This window comes from Diadema antillarum, unplaced genomic scaffold (assembly GCF_040938485.1).
Source record: "Diadema antillarum isolate AM-2024a unplaced genomic scaffold, OU_Dant_1.0 scf00000130, whole genome shotgun sequence".
In the NCBI taxonomy this organism is placed as follows: domain Eukaryota; kingdom Metazoa; phylum Echinodermata; class Echinoidea; order Diadematoida; family Diadematidae; genus Diadema; species Diadema antillarum.
In genome coordinates this window covers 534,408-560,831 of record NW_027271019.1, presented here as the reverse complement: position 1 = coordinate 560,831, position 26,424 = coordinate 534,408, and the positions used below count along the sequence as shown (strand labels likewise).

At 37.5% G+C, this 26,424-nt stretch overlaps 1 protein-coding gene across 1 annotated transcript in view; it reads right to left on the bottom strand.

The window, feature by feature from the left end:
• LOC139720602 (uncharacterized) overlaps positions 1 to 23,124 on the bottom strand; it is a 46,358-nt gene extending 23,234 nt beyond the window's left edge. The window contains exons 1-8 of the mRNA XM_071631958.1: positions 23,016 to 23,124; positions 14,394 to 14,532; positions 7,613 to 7,778; positions 6,927 to 7,187; positions 5,721 to 5,838; positions 2,492 to 2,601; positions 1,321 to 1,469; positions 547 to 654 (exon numbers count right to left, since the gene is read on the bottom strand). Coding sequence (XP_071488059.1) covers positions 547 to 654; positions 1,321 to 1,469; positions 2,492 to 2,601; positions 5,721 to 5,838; positions 6,927 to 7,187; positions 7,613 to 7,778; positions 14,394 to 14,532; positions 23,016 to 23,124 — 1,160 coding nt within the window. The remainder of the gene's footprint in view (positions 1 to 546; positions 655 to 1,320; positions 1,470 to 2,491; positions 2,602 to 5,720; positions 5,839 to 6,926; positions 7,188 to 7,612; positions 7,779 to 14,393; positions 14,533 to 23,015) is intronic.
• Between the last annotated feature and the right edge of the window lie 3,300 nt (positions 23,125 to 26,424).

The following is a 26,424-nucleotide window of genomic DNA, read 5'->3' as shown; positions in this document are numbered from 1 at the left end:
ATAGAGGGAGACATAGCATGTGCAAGGGCAGTGTTGACTGCCTCATGAAAGGTACATAATCAGATCACTTTTGAACAGATTGTAAAATTTTCCTCAGACCTAACTAACATGTATGGTCCTATTAATGTGTCTCCCTTCACTGAATCCACTGACATATTTGGAGTAAATTTTCTTTAAACACTCACACGTATTTGAAATGGCATGAAAGAAAATTACAAACTAGTTGTGATTTCATAATAAAACAAAGGGTGACTCTCTGATACAAATCATAGAGCATCAATGTCAAGACAACATACTTCCTTCCAGGCAAAAATTTTAAATCTTAATCTAAAGATCCTGTCTACACTATATTGTGCATTCAATGTTCGAGGCAACTCGCGAAAATTTCATGCTGCCAAAATATTGTGTTTTACAGTAATGCAGATGACCTACAGACAGAGTTTGTAATTGGAGTAGAATTTGGAGCATGACTGTGTAAATGCTTCTGAGGAACATATCTTGAAGCATCATAGCATGGCGATGGCAGATTTCAAGAAGAGTTCATACTTTTCGTCTTTCATGGCACTGGACTCCGATGACCCTTCACCCCTACTGCTGCTTGAACTGAGGTCAGAATTCCTTGGGCTGATTCGAGGATTGGGGATGGCAGGCAGGCTGAGGAGAGACAAAAAAGATTGTGAAGACTTTAACCCCTTGCATGCAGGAACCTAGCAGTCGTGTGTTACATCTATGGAGACTTCAGAATCTTGTAGGAAAAAGATTAAATATAGGATGGGATCACTTGATTCACAAAAATTGTGTGAAAACAGTGAATCTATCAATTTCCACGATATGTAAGGAAGGGCTCAATACTAACATTTTTCTCTGGTGTCCTGAAAAAGAAATGTATGTAATGAAAGGAAATATAAAATTTGATTTTGAACTTAAGCTCGCGATCAGGAAACCAAAAAACCTTTTAAGAAATTTGGTGGCCTGCATCAATTTTTAGTGGCCCCTGGACACCAGGCCACCACTAATGTTGAGCCCTGTATAAAGCAATTTTTTATTTGCCTCCCATGATGTTGAATGAGGGTGATGAGGAATTTTGACTGACCCCAAACCAGATGCATTTGACATGATATTGTGATACGCATAGTCACTTAAAAATGCTATTAACTTGTATATCATGAAACACTTGCCATGAGTTCTCTACCTCTAATTATCATTCTTGATCAGTGACAATTGGCACAAATGTATTTTGAATACTTGCAATAAACAGACATACATCAAGACAAACTTTCTCAAGAGCAGAGTTGGTAGATGGAATGTTTGTCTCCTTACCCCTGGGTAAAGTTAGCATCATGCTGTGTTGGTGAGAGAGGGGAATGGGGGAGTTCTGTAACCTCTTGGACACTGTGACTTCGCCCCCTTTTTAAGGTGTGGGAGGAGGCTGTTTCATTTTCTACCAGAACTTCACACATTGCAGGTGTCTGAAAGAAATGAGAAAACATTTCTTGGTCAGGAGATAATATAAGAGGAAGATGAAGAAGTAGAAGAAAGAAATGATTTCATACATATAATGACAAAATCAAGTTGAATCTATGTCCGATAAGCAATTTTATTACCATTTTGTATGTGCTATAATGTTTTTAATTTAGAGTTAACTTGAACATGGATTAACATTGCAACAGTTAGCAACTGCCAATCTACGATCACATGATACGGAAACTCTTGTACACTTTTCTCATGGGAAAACATTCCTGTGTAAGCCAATACATGTATGCAAATGAGGAAAGCAGTGCTAACCAAAATCAGGACACAATCGTTTGGAATGCATTGGAAGCAAAGATGTACAAAGAAACAAATGTCATAAAGTGAGTATCTATATACAAACTTTAGTTGTGCAAATAGCTGGTTGAGTTTGTCGATTATTTGCTTGTTTGTGATGCTGTGAGGAGGATAGCCACCATAGAAAATTCAAGATCAAAATTTGCATCAACCTAAAAGCACATTGCCATATCCACATTGTATGACAGATTAATGACTTTTGCTGTTATAAAGGATCAAATAGAACGTTCTAACCTAAAGGTTTAAATTCTCCATTGGGGAGGTGATTAGTCTCTAGATAAAGTTTAGGGACTTAAAACATCTATCAATATCATTTAAGAGCCTTCAGATGAAACAGTCAATGTTCCCTTCCATACTATTCATCATCTAGATGATAACTTGACAGAATGAGATACTTGTGCATAATTGAAAAACATTGCAAACACTTTTTTTAAATATACGAAATGAATCAAACATGAGCCAGATGGGTCCAGGAGAAAACTGCTGAGATTTACAGATTAGAGGATGTGAGAGACAAATATTCAGAACATTACGTACAAATATACAGTCACATGTCTTGACATTTTACTCCATTTAATCTGTGTCATACCTCTGTCTGTATGATACATTGTATGATCATGTTACCTCTGGCATGTATCTCTGATGAAGTACATGCAGTTCTCACCTTGTTCTCACCAGCTGAACATGGGTTGACCCTTGACCCTAGCCTGACCTGCTCCAGCTCTGACCTCAATCTCTGGAGTTCTGATTCCAAAGCGGCTCTTGCTTCACAGGCTGTTTTGAGGAGAGGAATTATGGAGGGAAAGAGAGATGAATGAGATGATAAAACAGAGTACATGAGGAGTCAAACAGATGTCAGTGAAACCTAATACTCCCAATGCGCACCACTGCCACATTCAGTGAACTTTCGGCAGTTTAGAAGGCATCTCTTACCCTGTAATATGCTTTACTTGATGAACAATTCTTCCATAGTTAAGCTTTCACGAAAACGAGAAAATCTGTCATTAAGTGGTAACTTTATCTAGATAGTAAGGATGACATGACATCTGAGCAAATATAAACTTTGAAAAAAAATCTAGGAAATGACTAACACCAGAAAGAACACAAAATATCAGAATAATTGATAACATAGATCACATCTTTGACAAGTGTTAATATTTATTACCATGCTCTCTACTTTGAAAAGAGTGCCGCAGTTAAAATTTGTTGTTGCTGCATTTTTTTTTTCTGCAACCGACAAGTATGAGGGATGTGAACTTTTATTGAACTTCCAACATTATTTCGAGCGCTCTGACACTTTCCAGAGAGCACTGCAGACTAAGGACAGGTGATCTGGTGGCACATATGTGACAGTGACTGGCATACAGCAACTAGCAAATATATTTTATGCAGCCATACTGGGCGGGAACAGCTGTTCTGTCGTATGAATTATCAATAAAACATGCAGAAGCTTGCTGGGTGGCTGAAGCCAAAGTCTTACAGCTGGTCTAGCAGACGACTTTTGTGCTTGCAGACCAACATCAACCTAAAATTTGACTTGTCCTCACAAACTTATCTAATTCCCATGCAATGCCCTTATAGGCAATGCTGCATACTGGCACTGGTCTGATGGTCCCTGACCAGTAAAAAATCTCTGTTGGACCAGTAACTTTTTCAGGAATTTACCAGCAAAAATGGAAAAACTGGGTACCTACTGGTCCGACAGACAGGTCGGAGCAGTAGAAGAAATGGGTTAGTGTGTGCAGCCTTGCCCAAGGTTTAGGATTAACTGTCTCAGCATTCCATCACTTCATTTTATACTCTTAACGCAAAGAATTTTCGTATTAGCTTATCCTACAAGAAATGTATTCTCCCATTAAAAAACTGCTGTAAAGCATTTCACAGTTGCAGTTATATCCATCAAGGTTCAACAAATATAATTCAATAATTAATATCTCAAGCTTTCCATTTAGTTTTCTTTATTTTCAGTCTGAAATGAGACCACTATTCATTATGTGAAAGGGGAATACAACTACTTCCATCTTGCATTAGCTGTTTAGCAACCACTTCTGTCACGATTCGGCATATAGGAGACCTAATTCCTCTATCCACGACCCTCATGTCTGGCCTCAAACAATGGCCGCTGGATGAAAAGATTTCTTCTTAGAAGCCATAATGCCGAGCCTTATCCTATTGGGCTCTAGCCACACTGAGATAAGCCAGTTTGTCCTTCACTTCTCATGGGTATTTGACCACATATCCTGGCTGGATTGTGTGAATCTTTCAAACAGCGCTTTACTGTTTTGACCAATGGCACAATTTCCAACCAGGCCAACATTTTGCATGACACTTCTACAAGTTACTCTCCCTGTTCTGAAATATGATCACTCTCCATAGAATCAAACCACGAAAGCCTTCAAATCAATAATTTGTTAATGAAAGTAACCGCATCCAAAGCCCTTTTATACTTGGTAATGACTAGCATTTTATTGTTTTGTTGTTTTCGTGAATCGACGCTGATGCTTACGTTAATGCTCTATTAACACAGCACATGTAGTCATTTTCGTGTGTTGTTAAATTCGCTAACAACTGTGATTCACGAAATTCGCAAAAAATCAAACCCTCGCAAAAATAACAGCTTGCAGTATACAGTAATACTTGATGTTGCCATACACTTGTCCTCATCCTTTGATAGTTTATATGAAGTAGTATAATCATTTATCAACATTTACAAGCATTCAGTGCGAGAGTTCATAGTATTTTATGCATCCTATAGCCAAATATAGATCTTTTGAATGTTTTACACATACACATTGCAATTGTACTTCTGCAGCCCATCTGATCAATTTTTCAAACAATTATTCATTACACAAGGGCTTCTTTCAGGAAGCAACCAAAAATGTATTGTTTCTGCTCAATCCCGTTGGGGCAGATGATATTGAATGTTCTCCCAAATAATTTTAAAACAGAAGCAATCCTTATCCAATGTTTGCCTCTGTCATTACATAGAACATGTGACATGCGCAACAACCAACTTTGCACATGAACTTTGAAAGAGTAACCAATGAAGTTATGCTTTACTGTATCTTTTCCGGTAAAATAAGAAATCAATTTCATGCTTCCCCTTCATGGTAACATTCAGTTCTGGCCTCCATGGGTGTGTTCGAGAGCTCAAAAGCAAACCAAAGTGTACTGAACCATACTGTACAACCAGATTTGGAGCATTGTGGAGAAAGTGTATCTCATGAGTTATTTTTAGAAGAGGTCATGCATTTCATAGCAACAGGATCATTCACCTGGCACCACCAAAACAAAGAGAATGGAATCTTTGCATTATGACGTTTGTGCATGTTACACGCATATCCTCTACATACGCAAACTTTTGGTATGCTTTTGGTACGCTTTTGAAGCACATCAGGGAGTGAGTCCACTTTTGGCTGGGTTCAGTTGGTATGGTACACTTTAGGAGAATTAGCTCCTCTGGCACAAGTAGGGTACCGTTAGATTATTGCTCTGGGAGAGTGTTTAAATTCACCCTAAGAGGAATCTCTGAAGTAATGATATACTTTCTTGTTAGATGGATTAAGGTCCAGTTTCTTAGGAAATATATGCAGAAATGTTCACCTTCGGGAGGTGAGGGAATGGGTCTAGTCTTTTGGAGAATCTATAAAAGTGATGCCTTTATTTTCTATGTAAAAGAAAAATTACTGGTCAAGTCTCTTCAAGGATTTATACAAGCATTCCTTACTTTCTGTGAATAATCAAGGCCAAATTTCTTGGGGAATATTGTAAAGTGATGCCTTACTCTTTTGGCACAAAGTTAGATCAAGCTGTCGAGAAATCTAAAAAGTGATGCATTAATTTCATTGCAGATATGCCGGTCCAGTATCCCATTCAATAAAGTGACATCTTACCTTCTTGGTACTGGTTATGAAGTCTTGTTTGGCAGCCTTCCTGGTCCAGGGAACACTGTGTCTCAACAGACCGAGTCTCATGCCCTGAGTGGTTTGCAGGGTTTGATGCTATGCTGGCCTGTAATACCAAATTATGAATGGAGAATGAGTCAAGTTCAAATTTTGAATAGCTTGCTGTTCCATTTCTTGCTTTAACTTGTCATGTCAGAAACAGAAATTAAATTCAGAAGTTTGTTGCACAATACTGTAGTAAATGAAATGATTGTCATAATAAATTGTACATTTACAATACAACATGTACCTGGTAGGCTTTAGTGGGGAGAGGATGAGCATGAATACACGGTGACCTGCACATGTGACGTTCTCGCTCTTCACCAGACAAGAGCATAGGGAGTTGAGATTCAGCTATCATGGGGATCAGATGCAGGTCAGATCGGGCAGGTGGCTGGAGAAGGTAGCAACCTGCCCTGGCACTTTGTTTTCACAGTCTATACACAGAGCTTTGTAGATGAGTTGTTGAGTTGACTTAGTAGCCCTGCAGCTACCCACCACCCCACCCCTCTCAGAAAAAAAAAACTGATGCGTCCACAGCAGCTCTTTATCTGTATGTGTGTAAGTGTGAATACAGCGTGCTGTATGTGAAAATGAGTGTGTTTGATCATTACCTAATTTAAATCATCCTTGTTTAACCATGTTTTTGCAATCTATCTTCAATGAATACACAACTGACTTTTCTTGAAAAACCGAATGACATTAGAACTCAAAAGTGCAAGAATACTTTCAGTGTTATGAAGTTAACCCATTGGAGACTAGCCCTGAGTATACTTAGACAGGTGTTTATGAAAAATGCTTGTTGTAGCAAAACCAGTTTGTCCTCAATGTTAAGGTACGTAAGTTTCTTGTACCTTAAAGGTATAATTCTCCACAGGTAGACTCTGCCATGAGGACGGACAGTCAAGCTGTCTGGAACATTGAGCCTTCTCTCTTCACCATCTCTTCTGGTTCGCAGTCCTTTTCAGGACTCACACATTTTCAAGAAAGAATATGTACTCTCGCCTTCTCTCTCTCTCTGGCCTTTCTGTTTCTCACTTCTCCCTCTTCACTTATCTACTATCTCCTCTTCCAACAGTCCTTTTCAGGACTTTCCACATGGTGAACCGTAAACTTCCTCTTCATTAAAAGTTTCTCATGCTACAAGTAGCCTACCTGTAAGCTGACAGCACTGGACACCCGATGCACCTCTGCCGTCACAAGCTGCTGGTTGGGCAAGAGGGATGACACTGACACGGCTGATGTCTCCCCTGGTTTGGGGGAGGAAGGTGGGTGTGGCTCCACAGGCAAGGCGGGGTCCATGGATCCACACGAGGCACTGGATATCTCCAGAGAGTTGGGGAGCGGTGGAGAGGGGGATCGGGGTGAGGAACAGGGACTACATGGAGAGCTCAGCTGGGGTGATGCTGGCTGCTTCTGTAAATAATGTCAAAAAAAAAATACATTAGTATTATTTACTTAGCAAGCTGGTAGTAACATACACCTGTACATGGTTTTATGTCACACAAAAAAAATACATTAGTATTATTTACTTAGCAAGCTGGTAGTAACATACACCTGTACATGGTTTTATGTCAGACAAAAAAATGGCTGTAATGAGCCTCATCTCTGCACACATGCTAAGATGGACCCAAATCTACTTTAATACTTTTCCATCACTATATGAACTACTGCAAAATCATCTTTAAACAAATATTCAGGGGAATTTTATCAATTTGTTGCCTGGTTACGTTTTCCAATACACAGATACACTTAAAAAAAACAGAGATATTGCTGGGTAACCACATGTGGTAGATGCAGACTCTTCATTCTGAGAATCATCTAAGAAAATTCTCACTGACCTTTAACCTCCGATTTCCTGGTCTCGATATCAACTGTCCATCTTTAAAAGGGATAGTGGGGCTAGTGGAACGACTTGTCCGACCACTCAAGCTAGAGACATGTGTCACCTCTCCATTTCTTAGTCTTTGAATTTCAGCACGTTGTTTGCTGATTGTCCGTTCAAGTCTGTATGGGAAAAAGAGAATAAAAGGAGATGACAGAAAACATTAATAGTGGGCAATTCCATGATAAAAGTGGACATGTATGACCATTAAATTAGAACATTATGCCAAGATAAAGTTATGAATCACTTAACCCAACCCTTGCAACATTCTCACCTTCAACCAGACTTTGTACAAAAGTTACTAGCTTCCCATGGTTAATGGAAAAATGTAACATACTGCACTCAACAGTTTAGAAACAAGCACATGATACACTGTAGATCAGACAAAAAATCTGGAAGGCCATGTGTGCTATTCAGATGTATCGTTATGTCATATCACAACTTGCAGATGACTGAAATATTCTCAAAACTTTTTTTCCAAATGCTAACCCATCAAAGTTTGAGATCAACGTTACATACTTTTATGAAAACAAATGCCATCCTCCCACTGGGATAAAAGCCACTAATAATCACTGAATTCTACCCAAATTTGGCATTCTAACTATCTCTTTTTCTGGCAACATTTACACATATCGAACGAAGTAAAGAGCACTCGACCTATGCTAAATGGAAAGCAGTCGAAATCCTTTTTACTATCTGTGGTAGGCCATCATTGCAGCTTTGGCAAATTTATATATTCACAAGACTTTGATTTAGTTTGATTTGACTTATTCAAAGGCATTACAAACAAATACATTTCAATCTAACAAATTAGCATACAAATCTGATCCAGTCTTGTAAAGAGCTGGTCTGCTCAGGGGTCAAGTAATGAAAGATGATGATTTATTCATAATCACAATAAGATGATAAATTCAAGTACAACTGGTTACTAATAATTGCATTAAGTAGGCCTAATCTGGTAGTCTACTTGTAAAATATCTGTTGGGAATTCATTATTTTATAGGGATTGGGTCTATATTAGTGGGGTAAACTGAATCTTATTTGATTGTTTTAAGTGGCAACACCAATTGTTATGGGTTTTTCCAACAATGAGCTTATTTTACATGGTTTTTAAAATAGGAAAAATACAAATAAGATGTGAAATATTGTGCCCAGCTGTCAGGAAACTTCTTTCTATGGTATTAAGAAATGACTGATTTCACGCTTTGGTTTACCCTTCTGTATTTAATGCAGGGGGTATAAAAAGTCAGTGACAATAACATTCATTACTATGACATACTTCTTGTTGAATACCATGAAGTATACCAACTGCTTTCAGAACATGACTTATATAAAAGTACATATTAAATTTTGTTGCCACAAATTCATTGCAATTTACTCTGGGTGTATTATTCTCTGACTTGTTGATTTTGCAAATTAGCATGCCAGTTTGTTCTTTATTATTGGATTCTATAAGCAAAGATGCCGAAAATATATTTGAACACCAATGCTCTAGAGAACAAGAATTCTATGTAAGGATTCTATGGTGAGCGTAATTTTTCAAATATTACACATGAGATTCCTTGTCAGCAAATTAAGCTATCACACTCTGATCTTTGGGAAGTTTACTGGCAGAAATGTGTTCTGGTGGTTCAAAGAAGAGCAGAGTTCAAATTTTACTTGCTGAGATTCCAAGACATTATTTGGAAATCAAAGTTGTGATTAATCTCCCCTGTTCCTTCCATTTTGTAGGAGCAATGTAGCTTAAAAACTACTATTAACTCATCTACAGGTCCATCTCTGTATATGAAACAAAACTATAAAATCCGACAACATTTAAAAAAAATCACTGTGAGTCTGTTTGAGGAAATTACAGTATTTACACACTTGATGGTTGAAAGTGTATCAACATGATTACAAATACTTCAAAACAAACCTTGACTTTTCACATAACAGAGACCATTTTCTCTAACTGTTTCTCCATTAAGTGGGTCATCTTAAATGCACAATTGCAAACAAGATCACCAATACAGGAGAACTATACCAATGCCATACTACTATGCTGTATACTATAAAGACATCGAATAGAGGGAAAAGGTGTTATTTTGTTGGTTTATTGGATCATGGAATATATTCTATTTATCAGGTTACCCAGTCCTCATTTTTTTTAGTTGTGAGTGCACAGTGTTTCTAAAACAGACAATGGTAGGCCAGCTGAGTGATAGTGATTACAATTTACTCGCCCTTCAGCAAAAGTTTGGTTGCCTGTGGTAGGAGGGCATATGGACCCTCCAGCACCCAGCTTCAAAAACGCATCATATTCTACACTCTCAACAGTCCTACTTTACATTGTGCTCTGACATAATGTTCAGTACACATGGGGGCCTCATCCTTACTTAGGGTAGAATACAAAGCACTGAGCAAGAATACATAATGGAGGCTATATGAGTTGTTACACTCCCTACATCACTTCAGCATCCTAAAACAAGTATCCTTTCTCCCTCTTTTCTTTTTTTTTCAAACTTATGGAGTCCATGTGTTTTGAAAGCTCGTATTTGTCTTTTCCACCCCGAAAGCTGGAGCAGCAAGAAGTAGCCTCCACTAAGCCTCTCAGTAAATAACAGTTGATGAGATTGCTAGAGGACGGTAGCATCTTGTTTTGGAGGCCCGACAACTGCAGCTCAAGCATTCTTTTTTTTTTTCTTACAGGGTCGAATAATACCAACCAAAGTAGGCTTAAAGGTTGTAGCCCCTCGTGGTATTGAAAGCCATTGGAGTGCACACTATCACATACATAAAATGTATACTAGTATGTAGGCCTACGTATACCGTAAAACAAGGAAAGTTTGTGTGCATTTTAATTTTGCGAATTTCACGAGAGCCAAGACTCGCAAAATCAAAATGCACACGAAAATTCTTGTCTACAATACATGTATTCATTATATGCATTGAATGCCAATAGCATTTCATGAAAATTTTATGCTGATGCTGCGGAAAAGGCTGTTTGCTCCAATATGAGAAAAAAAAATTATTGCATATATACATGCTCAGAATGTAGGTAAAGAATGGCAAAATGTGACATGAAGATATTTCAATCTGACCATAACTGTTGTTTAAAGCAGTGAAACCCAAGAACTTTCTCACATTTTTGTTTTCTCTTTTCTCCGCTCTTTTTCCTCACTTTACTTAGCATGACTTGAGTTGCATGCACATAACTTTGTATGACACCTGGAGTTTATTTTAGTGCACAATATTAAGAAAAAGCAAAAGCTGATAAAGTCAAAACAATAATTGTGAGTTAAAACACCAGGCATGATATCTTGACAATCACAGATTTCTTTTTTTTTTCCTACTCATGCCAACTCTATGAACAAGTAAATAGAGATTTCTCATTAATTCTATTTAGTTTCAGATGCTGAAAGGGTACTTTATACAACAACAACAAAAAAATGTTATGGCATGTTAAAAATTACTTGAAAGCACTTGGACATATCCAAATTAGAAAATCAATGTATAGCATGGGTTCTCCTATAACACACATGTTTATGTCTCCCCTGAGAGAGTAACTCATATTTGCTTGAAGACTAGGTGGCAACTTGGGGACTCAGTCTCACTGGTTGCAAAGACGTCTCTGCAGTCTCAAAAATGAAATGATGTTTTCAGAGATCTACATTTACAAGTCTTCAGCTGGTCTCAGGGATATCTCCGCAACATCTTCTTAGTTGCAGCCATGTTGCAGCAGACTAATTTTGTCCGCGACTGAGAGGATCTCTCGGAGAAGTCCCTGCGACTGCTGGAGATGTTGCACTGATGTTTCATTGACTTCATGGTGACCTGTTTGGAGACCTCAGACTTTGCCCTGGAGTCACCTTCTTGGTGAGAGTGCAAGCCATTCTTTTGTTTTTCAAGTCAAATGACTTGCGGCAGTCATGGCAACATCTGATCTCCACTGAGATCTACAGGCCCTTTTCTTCGAACTCGAAACTGAAATTTGTGGTGTCGAAATAGGAAACTGCTGCTATGAAATTATTTCTTTTATACCGTTCATGCGCAAACCATGAAAAACTTGTAAAGAGATTGCAGTTTGTCTCATCTAATTTGCATTTAACCCGTTGAGGACGGTTTGAATTCGCTGGAACATGCATTTCCCATAGACGCTTGCCCGAGTATACTTGGGACTTCACTTGTCCTACACGGGTTAAGTGATTTCAGGTCTAATATTACTTTAGTGTGTGGAACATCAAATTCTAGAACTTTCCGGTGCTTTTTGTTCAAACAATATAGACCCCTACAAGCTTCCTGCTTGAATCACTTGACTATTTTTGAATGTCAACTACAGCAAGGAAAAATGTCCAACTTTAAATTCATTGACTTTATACCATGTGATCACCCCTCTTGTGCTATGCCTCTTAACCCAATGAGGACGAGTCCCGAGTATACTTGGGCAGGTGTCTATGGGATGTGTGTTGTAGCAAAGTCAGTCCGTCCTCAACAGGTTGAGTGTTCACAAATGATGAGCTAGACCGGTACATGGCTAACCACGTACTGACCGGGTCAAAGGTCAACTTGTTAAACTGCAGTATAGTCACAGTACTCTTCAGACTGGTATGGTGCTTGCAGAGGGTTCCCTCTTGTGAATCAAGACCCATTGAGTAACGAGTGGGTGGTACAAAAATGGGATAACAATTGGCTGTACCAAGTTTTACATGTGTGTCAAAGACAGAGGGGGGTGGGAGACTGGGCAGTAGGACCCTTTGGTCACTTCATTTCCTTTGACCGTTGTATGCAGGAATGCCTGGTGCAACAAAACTCAACAAACAAGACTAACACAACCCTTTTCCACCGCAGCAGAATAAGCCACAGTGGCTAAACTCTCTCCATCTGATCTTTTTCCCCTTTAAATCTTCCTTCTTCCATTCTCTTTAAAAAGCAGCAAATTCTTCATCCCACATGGGTGTGAATTTTCTGCCTCCTAGCAAGAGCTGGTGAAATGTTACTTTGGTTTGCACACTATACAGCTCATTGCAAGCAACACTAATGGATGCATTTTAAACTGCATTTATGGGCCTGAAAGAGTGCTCTGAGCTGAAAGAAAATGCATCTACTTGTAATTTCTAGGGTGATTTTCCTGTTCAAATGGATGCCAAACCAATTATGTACCATTCAGATCTACTATCTGACTGCCATAGCGACAATTTGAATTCTTTTCTCTGGCATTTGAGAGCTTTTAGAGAACACAGATTTATGCATCACCACCTGACCTGACTTGTGCAATCAAATCACAGCTTTTTACTGAACTCTTTTAATGGTTTATTTGACAATGTTGATCAGTCATTGTGATCGACTAGAAAACATTGATGGTGGTGGACCCCTTTTATACTGACAGAGATCTAAAATAAAGATAGGCTGCTTTTTTACTGAACGGCTGCAGAATCATCAAAGATACCGTGCAGTTGATATGATAAAGATAATAACAACAACAAAATCAACATTAACGCAGTGATGGACAATCTTTTCTTGCATTTGCAGTCTTTCTTGCTCTTTTAATTCTTCTATAGATGCGCATGAATTAATCGTTTTTATTATCATCATCACTATCAATTTATTTGGAAGATATCTACCAGTACTATAAAATGTAAAACTTACGAGCACATCACGATAGAGAACAAGCAGATCACATTGTTTGAAGCAAAAAGCGAGGAATGATTCAATTTTGGGTGCACACTGCTAAAAAGTATTTAATTTGCATGTATGTACACAATTTGTGAATGTATGTATGTTCATATGTATGTCAGCACATGTACCAATAGTATAAATGCATATGAATGCATTTATATTTGTATGTATTGGTGTGTATGATATTTGCATGAATGCATTCCTGATGTCTTTATCTTAATGATAGAACAAAAAGAGGTATTTATGGCAATTTTCATCAAAGGCTTATATGGGATTAAAGAAACAGCTTGATATGGAAAATGTTTACAACCCACCATAACATGAAGGTTTATCAGGACTGAGTTCTTGATCTTGTAATGGGCTTTAAATTCAAATTGATAATCAAACTAATTTGAGAATATATCTATCATGAATTTCTCCTCTGGACTTTAAACAAGAGAGTTTTTACATGGTGGGCTTCTGTCTGTGAGATGAGACAAATGAGTTGAACTAAAAGGAAAGCTTGCCTTAATGATCTTTTGATCTGAAGACAATAAACTTTGATGTTCAAAGTTATTTCTGTAAAGTTACACTACAGTGCAAAATGCTATTGATCTAAGGATTAGTTTAAAAGAATATAAAAGATTCCTGGCTACATGAGCTTCATAGTAAGTTGTTGATTTCATGACATTAAAATTTTTCATAGAGTCCATACAGGCATGGCTTCTTAGTGTCTGCAACAGGTTAACCCTTTCCATGTTTTGAGAGTTGATTAGATAACCTCATAGCACTACAGTCACTAGCACAAAAAGGGTTAACTTTCACATTTAAGGCATACTTGGGTAATAATACGTCTTAGCAGAGAACTTGTCACTATATACTGTACAAGCTGAAATTTTTGCGATGGTTTTATTTTTGCAAATTTCGCGAATCGCCTTTGAACCGCGAAAAGAACAACGCGCGAATAACTAAGTTCAGTAGACCCTCGCAACCGCGAAATTAACAATACGCAAAAATGTCCTCCAAGTAGCAATCCGCGAAAATATCTGTATGCGAAAATTTCAGCTCGTACAGTATAGCTTTGACTTTCAGACAAAACGAACCTGAGCTTGTTTCTCAGTAGGGAAGCTACGTCTGCACAGAGGTGAACAATGCCTCGTCGACTGCCATTGACAACAAAGGCAACCGCCTTCGCTGCTGCATCCTTGTCCTGCACAAGGTCCGTTAGTCCTGCAAGGGATCCTGTCAAAGAAAACAACAATCAACAAAAAAAAAAATCATTCTTAGGAAATGAAGACCTGAATATAAGAATGAGCCAAGTCCAATTTTTGGCCAAATTCAGTTTGACATTGGAAATTGTAGCTTATGCACGGACTCATCTTGTGTATAAATGATAAATCCTAATTACCCCCGGAAGTGCCTGAAATGAATAAGTTAAATCTTCATGTAAGAATGAAGGACTTGGGTCATTCTTACATTCATATAATAGCGCCCTCTCTCATCCTTCTCTCATCTCTATAGCAGAATACCATGTATATGAATCAAAGAACGACCCAAGTCCATATGAATCAAAGAACGACCCAAGTCCACCACACAAAATGGCCTCTCCACAATTAATGTAAATGTTAATTGTCATAATAATATATGTTCTAATTTGTATATACAATGTTGCCTTCCCATCACAGTTAAATAGAATATTATTGGACAAATACAAAAGATATGAAGTTTTTTTTAGTCTACTCGAAATGGTCTTCCATGGACTTGGGTCGTTCTTACATTCATATACTCAAATGATACCTGCTCAAAAATCAATTGTGAAAATTCTTATAACCTTGTGTAGCTATGATCATGAGGATTTGGAGTATGTGATACACTGAGCTGAAATAGCATGCTAATTTGGAATGTGTTACTTTGGTGCCAATAAGTGTGTGTCTGGCTGCCACATTGTACCGACCATGTTGTTCTTGGCAAAGTTGTACAAAGTACAATGTATTACAATAGAGATGCATAATGAAAATCACTGTCTTTTCAATTTCTATAAACACACATGTGTACACACAAAATACTAGCATTTTATTTACTTCCTAAGAGAGGGTTTACATTATGATGTACGGTAGCAGAACGGGCGCACATCCCTCTTTATTTTTTGTTAAAACAAAAGAAATTAAAAAAAAATGTGGGGGGGGGGGGGGGAAACGTACGCCCCCTTTAATTTTGTACAGGCGTTCCTCTTTGCAGAATTCCTGGATCTGCCCCCTGATGTGCATCAATCTTGGCAACCACACCCAAGATTTTCCTATTCTCCATTTTGTAAGGTGTAACTTTGGGTATTTTCTGTAAGAGGTATGTACATGTATGCAAACTAGCGTGCCATAAAGACAGTTCTTTCCAATACATTATTATGTATCAGATAGCTGCATCAAAGCATGCAGAAATAAATCTATTACATCATTTTGCTGTGTTATACTGCCAAAAAATGACACATTGGAGTGAAAGAAAAATACTTGTATTGTGTTTACAATCATGCTATTTCATGTGCACAGCATTCAGTGTCACACTGCAAATTAACGTCACAATAGTAACACTCGATAGCAACCATCATAAAGACCTGTTTAAAAGACTATAGTCCCGAGTACACTTGGGCAAGTGTCACAGCAAAATCAGCTTTTCCTCAATGGGTAATATTTGCTTGTAATTTCATTTGGAAGAGCTACAATATGGATGATTATATATTCCATGATTATGATAAAGTTATAAAAGTCCAAAATCTCAGTCACAACAATTAATAATCCTACAAATACCAACATCGAGAGTAAAGACAGACTTAATTCAAAATCAATACTTACGATAATTCTACTAACTGGTAATGATGATAACAATAACCGTTATCAGTCCTTATCACTATCTTTGAATTATTACTACGTAGGTCTATACAGCTATCTTTCTGAATATTGTAGAATATGTTTATTAAGTAACCATTATTATCAAATTATATCATTTTGCTGACCATCATTACTCGTGAGCACTACTATAAAAGTGGAAAGTTTGTATTAATAGTAACACACTTTTCACAATACAATTATGATGGGAGGTTGTTGAACCAGTTATGGGTATCCTGGTTCTGAAGAATTATTCAGATGCAGTAAGATGGTAAGATGGTAGGAGTGAGATACCCATGACATCCTTCCTCCTTAATCAGGAGAATGATGGATGATGTCAGGTTGGGTCAACAAGCTATCATCGCCATGACAACGCTATCATCGACAGGTGCCACAGGATAACACAAAGTTTTCCTGCCATGTGTGGTAAACACAAATAATAGTACACAAATTCACATGCATGCCCACTCACATGGCTTGGGCTGAATGTTATTACTTAGATTAGTTAGAAGTAGAAAGACATTTTAACTGCAGAATCTCTTTAACGTAAAGCTCATTTGGTTGACATCAGCTCATTGTAGATATTGGAATTTATGGGTACAACAGACCAAAAAAAAAAAAAAAAGAAGAAGACTAAGGTAACATCTAATATCGAGTCATTGTTAACCGACACTAATTTTCTGTCATTTATCTCAAAAAATCGCTCTCACCATTGAGTTGAATGCCTTCTATACCTTGAGTTTACCATAATACAAACTCTCTCTGTACTATGCATAATGCATTTTGGGATAGTAGGCACTGAAAGGATGCATCAATTAGTGCAATTTGACTAGATAGGTAACATACTGACCACAATTTTTTTTCTTATGGGATTATAGTTTATTTAGATTTCAAACTTCATTTCAGTTCTATTTAATGAGTTCAACTATGGCGTAGTGCAGAGTTTCTCTCAAAACAATCTTGAGCACTGACAGTAGTGCAAGCTATTCAAAATAGTAGCGTAAGAATTAGACAGAAAGTGACTTTGCATACTTTGCAAATTATATCATTCACACCTCGTTCTTGTTGTTATTGTATAGGTGAGGCTGGGAGAGCCCCATTTTCTCTTGTGGTCAGGATTACTGAATGACCGTACACGGTGCAGAAAGTATGTCGGCTACAGAGGTTGGGCCTTTCCACCTAGCCCAGTGGGAGGTTTCCAAGTCTATGCTGCCATCACAGGTTTTGGCACAAAAGTTGTTTTTCATCAACTCTGAAAGGATTGGTATTGCGGCTTTGACTTTCCTTGAAGGTCTTGTGCAATACCTGTGTCTGTGGGGGAACTTTTGTGGCCTCATCCTATTTCTTCAGGCAAGTTTGTGTGGTGACTCTGCTTTCATGCCCTGTAAACAAGGTGTACTTTAGTCTAAACTCAACAAGTTATGAACGCATAGGGCAGAAAAAATGCATATGGATGGATGAATAATCGCGTTGATATGAATCATTGCCGATTACTTCACATAATACTAACAGAGCTCTGTTACATATGTGAGTGACTTGTACCAAGTAATGATACCCTACACACCTAGATGTCAACAATCTTTACCAATTGAAGATGGACTTATTTTGCTATATAGGACAACACACATTTCCCATAGACACCTGCCCGAGTATACCTCAACAGGTTAAAGAAGTCAGCCAACAATAAGATTGTTAAAAAAAGTGACAGATTATATTACAAATTGTTATGTTTTTTTTTAAATTTCATTTGATAGCACCCACTTTACATAGGTATGAGTCATACAGTATGAATACTTTAGAACAATATTTAGAAAAATATTTCTGACTTGTTAGGTAGTTCATTTTTTGTATCATTGCATATATTTCTCTTGTTTTTAAGAGCATTCTATATTTCTCTTGTTTTTAAGAGCACTCTATACTTCTCTTGCTTTTAAGAACATAGACTTGCATGTCGAGGGATACAGAGGCAAGCCACATAAAGGACTGGATTTTGTTAAGTCACTTGTAAATGTGTTTGATATCCGTTACCTGAGCTGTTTTGGCAGGCATGCCATTCACAGAGATAACTTTTAACTCACTGAATCATGGTTGTTTCATTCAATGCAACATTCTGTTTATCACATTCCTACTGCTACACCACAACCTGATCATTCTCTGCACTAGATAGGTTAAGTAAATTTTGACTATAGGGATTTACGCTCTGGCCAAGTGAGGGCGAATAAGCTTAGGGCTTGCTTAAAATCCTCTAACAAGGCTATAAAAAAGAAGTTTTTAGGTCAGAGAAAGAAAAAGAAGAGCTTTGATATTTTTTTTTCTTTGTGACTCCATGCCATACAAGCTCAGCAGAGCGTATGATACAAGATGGTTTGGAGAGCTAACCAAGGCTTAGTGAAAAGAAGCGAACAAAGCTAGAGGCACAGTTGGAGCAAGGTAGAGATAATGCTAGCTGAGATTTAAATAGCGTTTTTTCTTTTCTCGTTCTCTTTCAGCTGCTTTCCAATAGCCACCTCTTGCTCAGGAGGGTAAATCCTTACAACTACAGAGGCAAGAATGCTGTCGTCTCTGTGCTGTGTAATCCTTTTTCTCCCGAGCTCTACAAATGTGTTTGGTAGGGAATCTGTCCACAGAGAAGTCCGCAGACAGAACATGGAAAAGAAATGTGCACATTTGATGTCCTAAGAGATTTAACTCATCCCACACTGCATAATGGCTTAAAACTTAATTTATAAACTGAAAATTGTACCCCATTTTGAGTGGATAACTGATCTGACATTCCATCCCAAACACCAGTTGACTTCAGGTAGAGTGATATTAGAGAATGGTTTTATGATATACACACTTGAGGGAAAGGAATAAATGATGTAAAGCTGAGGTTTTACCTAATTCATCTTACAACGGTACTTTATTCCAATACTTTCAAAACTACTGTTTAACACTGCAGTTAGAGGCCCCTTTCCTTCAAAATTAATAAGTCATAATCTTCTATTTACTTTACTTTGACCATGTTTACAATGTCTCTTCATGGATATTTTTTCTGCCTTTCCCTGCACCAAGAGCGTCTATTCATGATGGATATCGGTGCATTGGAAGTGTTCATATTATCATTAATCAATTTTATTATCATTATCTCATTTATATCAGAAAATTGAGTTAAATGTTTTAATAAGACTGTTTTGCTTAAAGTCCCTAGACATCATTCTTAAAGGAAAAGTCCACCTTCATATATACAATTAGGATTGAGAGAATGCAGTTACTTAGTAGAACACATCAGTGAAAGTTTGAGGAAAATCGGACAATCCGTTCAAAAGTTATGAATATTTTAAGTATCTGCACAGTCACTGCTGGATGAGAAGACTACTACAGTGTATGATGTCACATGCGTACAACTATAAAAAGGAAAATAAAAAGAGAATTTCACAAAACTGTACTTTTTGAATAAAGTGCACATTTCTTCGACTTGCTACTGACGTATGTTAAGGGTAATATTATTCCCCCTGCCTTCTGAAAGAGAGGAGTCGAGTATTCTTTTGTTATGCGAGAAAAATGGAAATATGTTGAATTTTCTTTATTCTTTCTTTATATCGTTGTACTCATGTGACATCAAAAGTTTACTTAGTCTTTTCATCCAGCTGTGACTGAGCAGAAACTTCAAAAATTCATAACATTTGAATGGATTGTCCGATTTTCCTCAAACTCTCACTGATGTGATCTACTAATATTGCTGCATTCACTCAACCCACATGTCTATGAAGGTGAACTTGTCCTTTAAAGGGCAATAATTTTCATAATTTCACATTATTCAGTACAGATCAATATTACCATGTGTAGATTTATGGAATTTATCATGATCCTTGAGAAGATGAACCGATACTTTCAAAACCCAAAACAATTACACTGAACAAGGACGATGACATAGGAGGCTCACATATTCCAGTGTGTAGAAATGTAATTCATTATCATACGTCACATGTTTATCAACCTGTTGAGGACAAGTCCCATGTATTATACTAAAGCAAGTGTGTATGGGAAATGCGTGTTGTAGCAAAATTTCCCCTGTGTAGAAGATATGCACGCTTTCTTCTTTTGTTCTGCTTCCTTGAGTATTAAATCATGCATCCTTATGTGAAAATGCTGCACTATGTCATCATCATCATTCATTCTGACTTTTTATGAATTCTGAAAACATTCCTTGTTGCAATTACTATAAATTCTGAAACTCTGTACCCAGTATACCTGCTTTATAGTTGCCCAAATGCAAAAGTCTGAAAATTATCCAAAAGTCTCATTTAACTACTGCCAATAAGAGCAGGCTGCTTCTAGATAATATGCATTCTCTTATAGTGTACAATCATGTTGTGATAATACTTATTCTAACCCACAAGGACTATGAAGACCATTATAGGATGGTATGCCCAAGCATTCATTACACACTATGCAGCAATTCCAAAGCAGACTCGCAAATTGTGACTTTGTTTTCTATTCAATATTTTCCAGATTTTCTTCTGAAACACAATTATCTTGCCAATCTCCAAACGTACTGTGCATACCACCATAGAGCTAGTATCTAAAATGTTGCATAAACTTACAAAAGTTGTGCTCTTTTCACATAAAGTAGACCATCTTAATACTATCAATGTATTTTCAAAGTGAACTACACAGGGTTAGTAAAATGTTCATACTCTCCCTTTCAAAAGACAAGATCGCAAACAGTCTTTTCCTTTTAACCAATACCAATCAGTGGTACATGTTTTGCTTTCTATTTGAAGTTTTAAGTCTTCAGGGTTTATCATATTGTGTCAATGACAAGTTTCTACACATATTACAGTTTCCTGGTTTTCACCAATTGATGTTGTCATCTCTAATATGTTTGTTTTTCCTCTCCATGATCTGTTGTAATATAGCAACTTCTTCCACATAGCTCTAACATCCATTATCATATAGCTAAATATCGATAGAACTATGAATCAATCTGTTCATATGTACATTTCTATGTACATGTTATTGATGAATAAATTTTACAAAATACAGAAAGCTAATTAAAGGAGGTGGATTGACAGAAAAACAGCTACCTGAATCTGAACTGAACTAAGATCTACAATGACTACAACCAACCACCCACAACAGGTGATCATCTCACACGTATGAACTTTGCCCTCTTTCCCATGCAAGGCACACTAGTTGTCGTGATTATGATGTAATTTACTCATTTCAGTCTTCCATAGCAGGAAATAGAAAGTAAGTAACCCCTTTACACTCATTCAGTGGTGCAGGTAAACTGAATTAATCTGGAACAATAGTGATGAGCCATGGCTAATTGGAAAACGACTGGAACATATATGATTGTGATGTATTACAGCAAATTATATAACAAGACATAATAAGCATGTGCACATTAGGAAACCTTGGAATAGCTTAACAAAAAGACCTTATGCACCCAGTGTCTACATGGCTCTTTGAAACTGGTCTGGACAAGTTTTGGAAGAATGAATCTATCAAGTGTAAGTTTGACACCATTCCATCTGGCCATGACTAGGCCAACTTAAAGCATCGCCTAAATCTGGATGTGAATACAGAGGCTAAGGCCTAAGCCTCTTTCAGAATTATCTATCTAAAGGTATCCATCTAGGTAGGTAAGGCATCCAAATTCCTATTAAATTCTAATGAGCATCTAAAAGATATGATATCATTATAAGACTCAAGTCTGACAATCATATCTCTACATATCTCCTGTACTCACTTTGTCTTTGAACTATTGGTTAAAATATAATTTTTTATGTACTTAGCATCATGAAATTAATCTTACTGGAATTGAGAATTTAGGAGGTAAGGATGGTCACATTTTGTTATAAAAGATATCTCTATATATCATAAATTTGAAATGATCACCTCATATTTACTTTCCATTGGTTCTTTCTTTGACCTCGATCAGGTCACACCTTTTTGCTAATAGCATTTCGATTGGTTTGTATAGTTTATGATTTAGATATGCAAATGTGAAGACCCTCAGTCTACCACTGGAACTCACTGAGAGAGGACCTCCTTATTCTGTCTCTCCCTTTTTGCCCTGAATGTTTGTTGGAGGTAGACTAATACTGCTCAGCTTGTGGAGTGTCGAGTGACAAGCTGATGATGATTTTGGACACCAGAATGAGTGTTACACTACTGTTATTTTACTAGGACAATGAGATAAGATAAAGGATACATGAGCTGACCTACATCCATGTTTATACAAGTTGTAAACAAAAAATAAATAAATAAATATATATATATATATATATATATATATACATATATTTTCATATATCATTTATATATCCTACGGATTAAGTCAGAGCTCTGTCATTATGCACAATGATGACAATGATGCATTCAAAAGGCAAGGGGGTATAATACTACTATATATAGTACATACCTATTTCTGCAGAGTTCAAAATCATCTACCCGGTAAGTTCACTGACCTTTTGGCACGTTCAACAAACTTCACACTCCTTTATAGCTGACTTATCCATTATTATAGTGGGATTATACTGTCTAAATAGATTCCTATATATGTTGCACATCTTTGCATAAAATTATGCAGATTTGCTTTGCATGTAGTGCGGTTTAACCAGGGAGGTGGGAAGAGGTTTACCAACACATGGCCACATTCTACCCTTCAGTGTGCACTGTAAACCATGAATCTAGGTCTGGTCTGAACGAGTAATGTACAGCTTACAGACTCATTTCAGCACAAGTTGGGGCAGGGGTAGGACCCGAGGGCGTAGGAGGGAACTGCATTTCCGTTGCACCTGTTTGAACTGAAAGTACAATTCGTATGTAACGTTAGCTAGATGCTGTGCGACTTACCGTCTTTGAGGCCCAGCAACAATGATGCCTCTGTCCCCCAAATCTTGGGGAACGATCCATCTGGGCTACCTACAGAACCTGAGCTTTGTTCCGAGCCAGATAGATCCATTTCTTCCCTGTCGTCACTAAGATTGTTACCGTCCACCATCATCGCCAAGTTCCAAACTTTGCCATCACCAAAGCCCTGTACACACGATCCAACTGTTCAACTTGACTTCTTCCACTCCCTATGGCCACATAGACTGTCTGCTGTCATCATCCTTCACAACCAGCTTTTGACATGACAACTTGGATTTCTGCTAGCTAAGTACACACACAGACTATACACACACACATACAGTGCTCAACTGTTCGATCCACTGATTCTAGCAGACTACCGGTTACTCCTTGTAATCGATCCTCAAACTACTTTCACAGCATTGCCCGTATTTCTGTTTCTTCCTTCCCTCTCCCTCTCCTTCTCTCCCGCTCTGAGGATACTTCTGGCATGCGTGTCAGGACAGCTACGATTAGACGAACGTCGTTCATACAAGTCCGCTAAATTTTCCTAATCAGAAAGTCAATTTGGTTTGTTAAAAGTTCACTCTGTGAAATTTGACAGTTATTTGATCAGAAGAAATTGAGCGGGTGCACAGCTTGGAATTTCTCCGAGGGAAAAAACAAGATCACGGATCGAGGAGAGCAAGTGTAAAATGGTCGATCGTTCACCCACTTGTTCCTCTTTTTAGAGCATTACAATCCAAGAATAGCAGTGCAATGTTTCGCACAAACGACTAAGAGAGGGGATAGCCATGCTCGGGTGCGCGTAAGAAGCCACAGGGAGAAAAAGCAACGTTTTTACCCCTCATCTTTTGTTCGGGAGCAAATATTTGCTGGGGCCCCTTCCCTTTGTTCGAGAAAAACTCTTTTGGATGACTGGAAGTCGTCATTCCCTTCCTCAAAGAGGGAAAAAATAAGAAGGAATAAAATACGAATGGGAGAAAGAGAGATTGGGGTTGGAGAACTTTGGTTATCCTTGCCAGCATTTCTTTTCTTTTCTTTTCTTTTTCTTTCTTATCGCAAGATAAAAAGAAACCTACATAGGAAAGTATACTATGAAGCCCCGGTGCGTTTCGTTTGATTACTGTAAGCCTCTTACACAGGGGAGCCCCTGGTGATACTTCTCTACATGCTCGGGTTTTAATGAGCGTTAATACTTATAAAGTGATGCGAGGAAGAATTATAATCACTTACATCCAAAAATAACAACTGCATTATCAAAGACAGAAATACGTGACGATTATCAACAACGAAGCGATTTTAAAGGTAAGTATAAAGGACGGGTGTAAATCCTCTGTATCACAGACACCAGTGACAACTAAGACAGCAAGACAACGTCAGCCCTTAGCTATACGACAAGGGTATAAACTGCTACGTGTTTTACACAAAGGAATATCATAAAGGGATATAAATTAAACGTCCTACTATCTTTTCTTTCTTTTTTTAAAATGAAAGTCCGTTAAATGAACCAGAGAGTCATTTGGCTTTCTTTTTCCGCTTTTTCTGTATCACTCTGAACCTGATTCATTCGCCCCAGATTGGTCATATACGAAACATTGCACCATATTCCACGACTCATTACATCGAACGTGACGTCACACAATGTTGTAGCCTTTTCATCGATCGATAATGTATCGATGGCCGCACCGAAACTTTAAAAAAAAAACAACAATCATAACTGTTAAGCTGATTGTCCAATTTTTGTTGATGTGTTATCCTAGCATTATGCACTTAATCGACATACATGTTTGGGGTTTCATTTTCCTTTGTGAAGACATGTTGAGCGTTTTGCACAGTCGACCTCTTATGCAGGCGTTGATACCGACGTATTCTTTTTACAGAGAGGTAATGACTGTATTTTAATGGGATTGGGCGTTTAGTTGATATAATATTTACAAGCTTGACTCGCCGGTGATCCTAAATACATTGCGGTTTGTTTGTTTTGTTTGTTTGTTTGTTTGTTTGTTTGTTTTATTGAAGGAATTTATCAAACGGAGCTTAGGAAGATGACATCGTGAACTTTTTTTTTTGCATCATGTGAAAATGTGATGTCACTGGCGGGAAGACACGTGTGACTAATGACAACTTCCTTACTATGTTATATTGGCAAAACTTTCAAGAATATGTTTGACTCTATACTCCTGGTTAAGTCTACGGGTTATTTCTATAGTTTGTTTAGTTTCATTGATGAAAGACAATTTAAATGTAAAGTAACTTGTCATTTCAAGTAATCTCGATAAATCATTTATATTCAGTCGTATATACACTTATAGTTCTTTCTTTAAACATCAAAGCGTGCATGTGCAGGTGTTGAGTCTGTTTCCGCAAAACATTGATATATTGGTCGTAACAAAGAAACATGTGACTATCTCCATTACATTTCTTTGTCTTCTTAAGCCACTAAAATGTTCAGTGTTCTTTATGATAAGTTATTGTAGCGTTGTATAAGCACCAATGAGTTTCTATGGGAAGGTCTTGTAGCTTCTAAATCATTCACCGAGAACATAATTTCTTATATGCATTGTTATGACTCTTCTCCCATCCCAATTCCTTGAGTTCAAGTTCTCTATTTGCAAGAGTCAACTCACTTTCAAGGGTGAAATTACAGCAAAGAAAAGGAAACAGTCTCACGTTTGACTTTCATTGATACATTATTTATTTGCTGCAACTGATTGACAAATTTCCCTATGATTTATTTGTTTGTGTACATAGCTTATGATTAGTTTCTACAGAATCATTTAACCGATTAAAGGGCATACAGACACCAAACTTCGGAGCAATTACTGTTGTTATAGTAATATCAGTTAACTATTAAAGTCAGGTGACTGCAACTTCCATGTTACTGTTTTATTCCTTTTGTCAAGAAAAAGTACTCATTAAAAAAGGATGGGTAGATGTTACATTCCAACGTTACAATTACGTATACAATAACTGACAACATTTTTTTTCTACTCCAAATGCAATAAAGACATTTTACGTAGGTCTATTCAATATGACTGCATGAGACAACATGGAGATGACTGTATTTTGATGGTCAATAAAACTTATTTCAAAGACTCAGTATGGTAGGAGAGTGTAAGATAGAGACAGGACTATTTGAGGGAATTGGTGGAGTCAAAGAAATGAAAGCGTGAAATGGGAATGGGTGAAACATAGGAGAGAAGAGAGACCTGTGTACTTCTTTCATTATGAGCTGTGTGGAGGATAATGTGTCCTGAAGGGACAATCAAATGAGTCAACATTATCAGTAATTATCATTATTGTGTACAAATGTCATAATATTTCATGTACATGACAAGACTGTCCACACGCTTCATGCAGCCATTGATTAAACCATACGTCAATATCAATGATAAATAAACGAATGCAC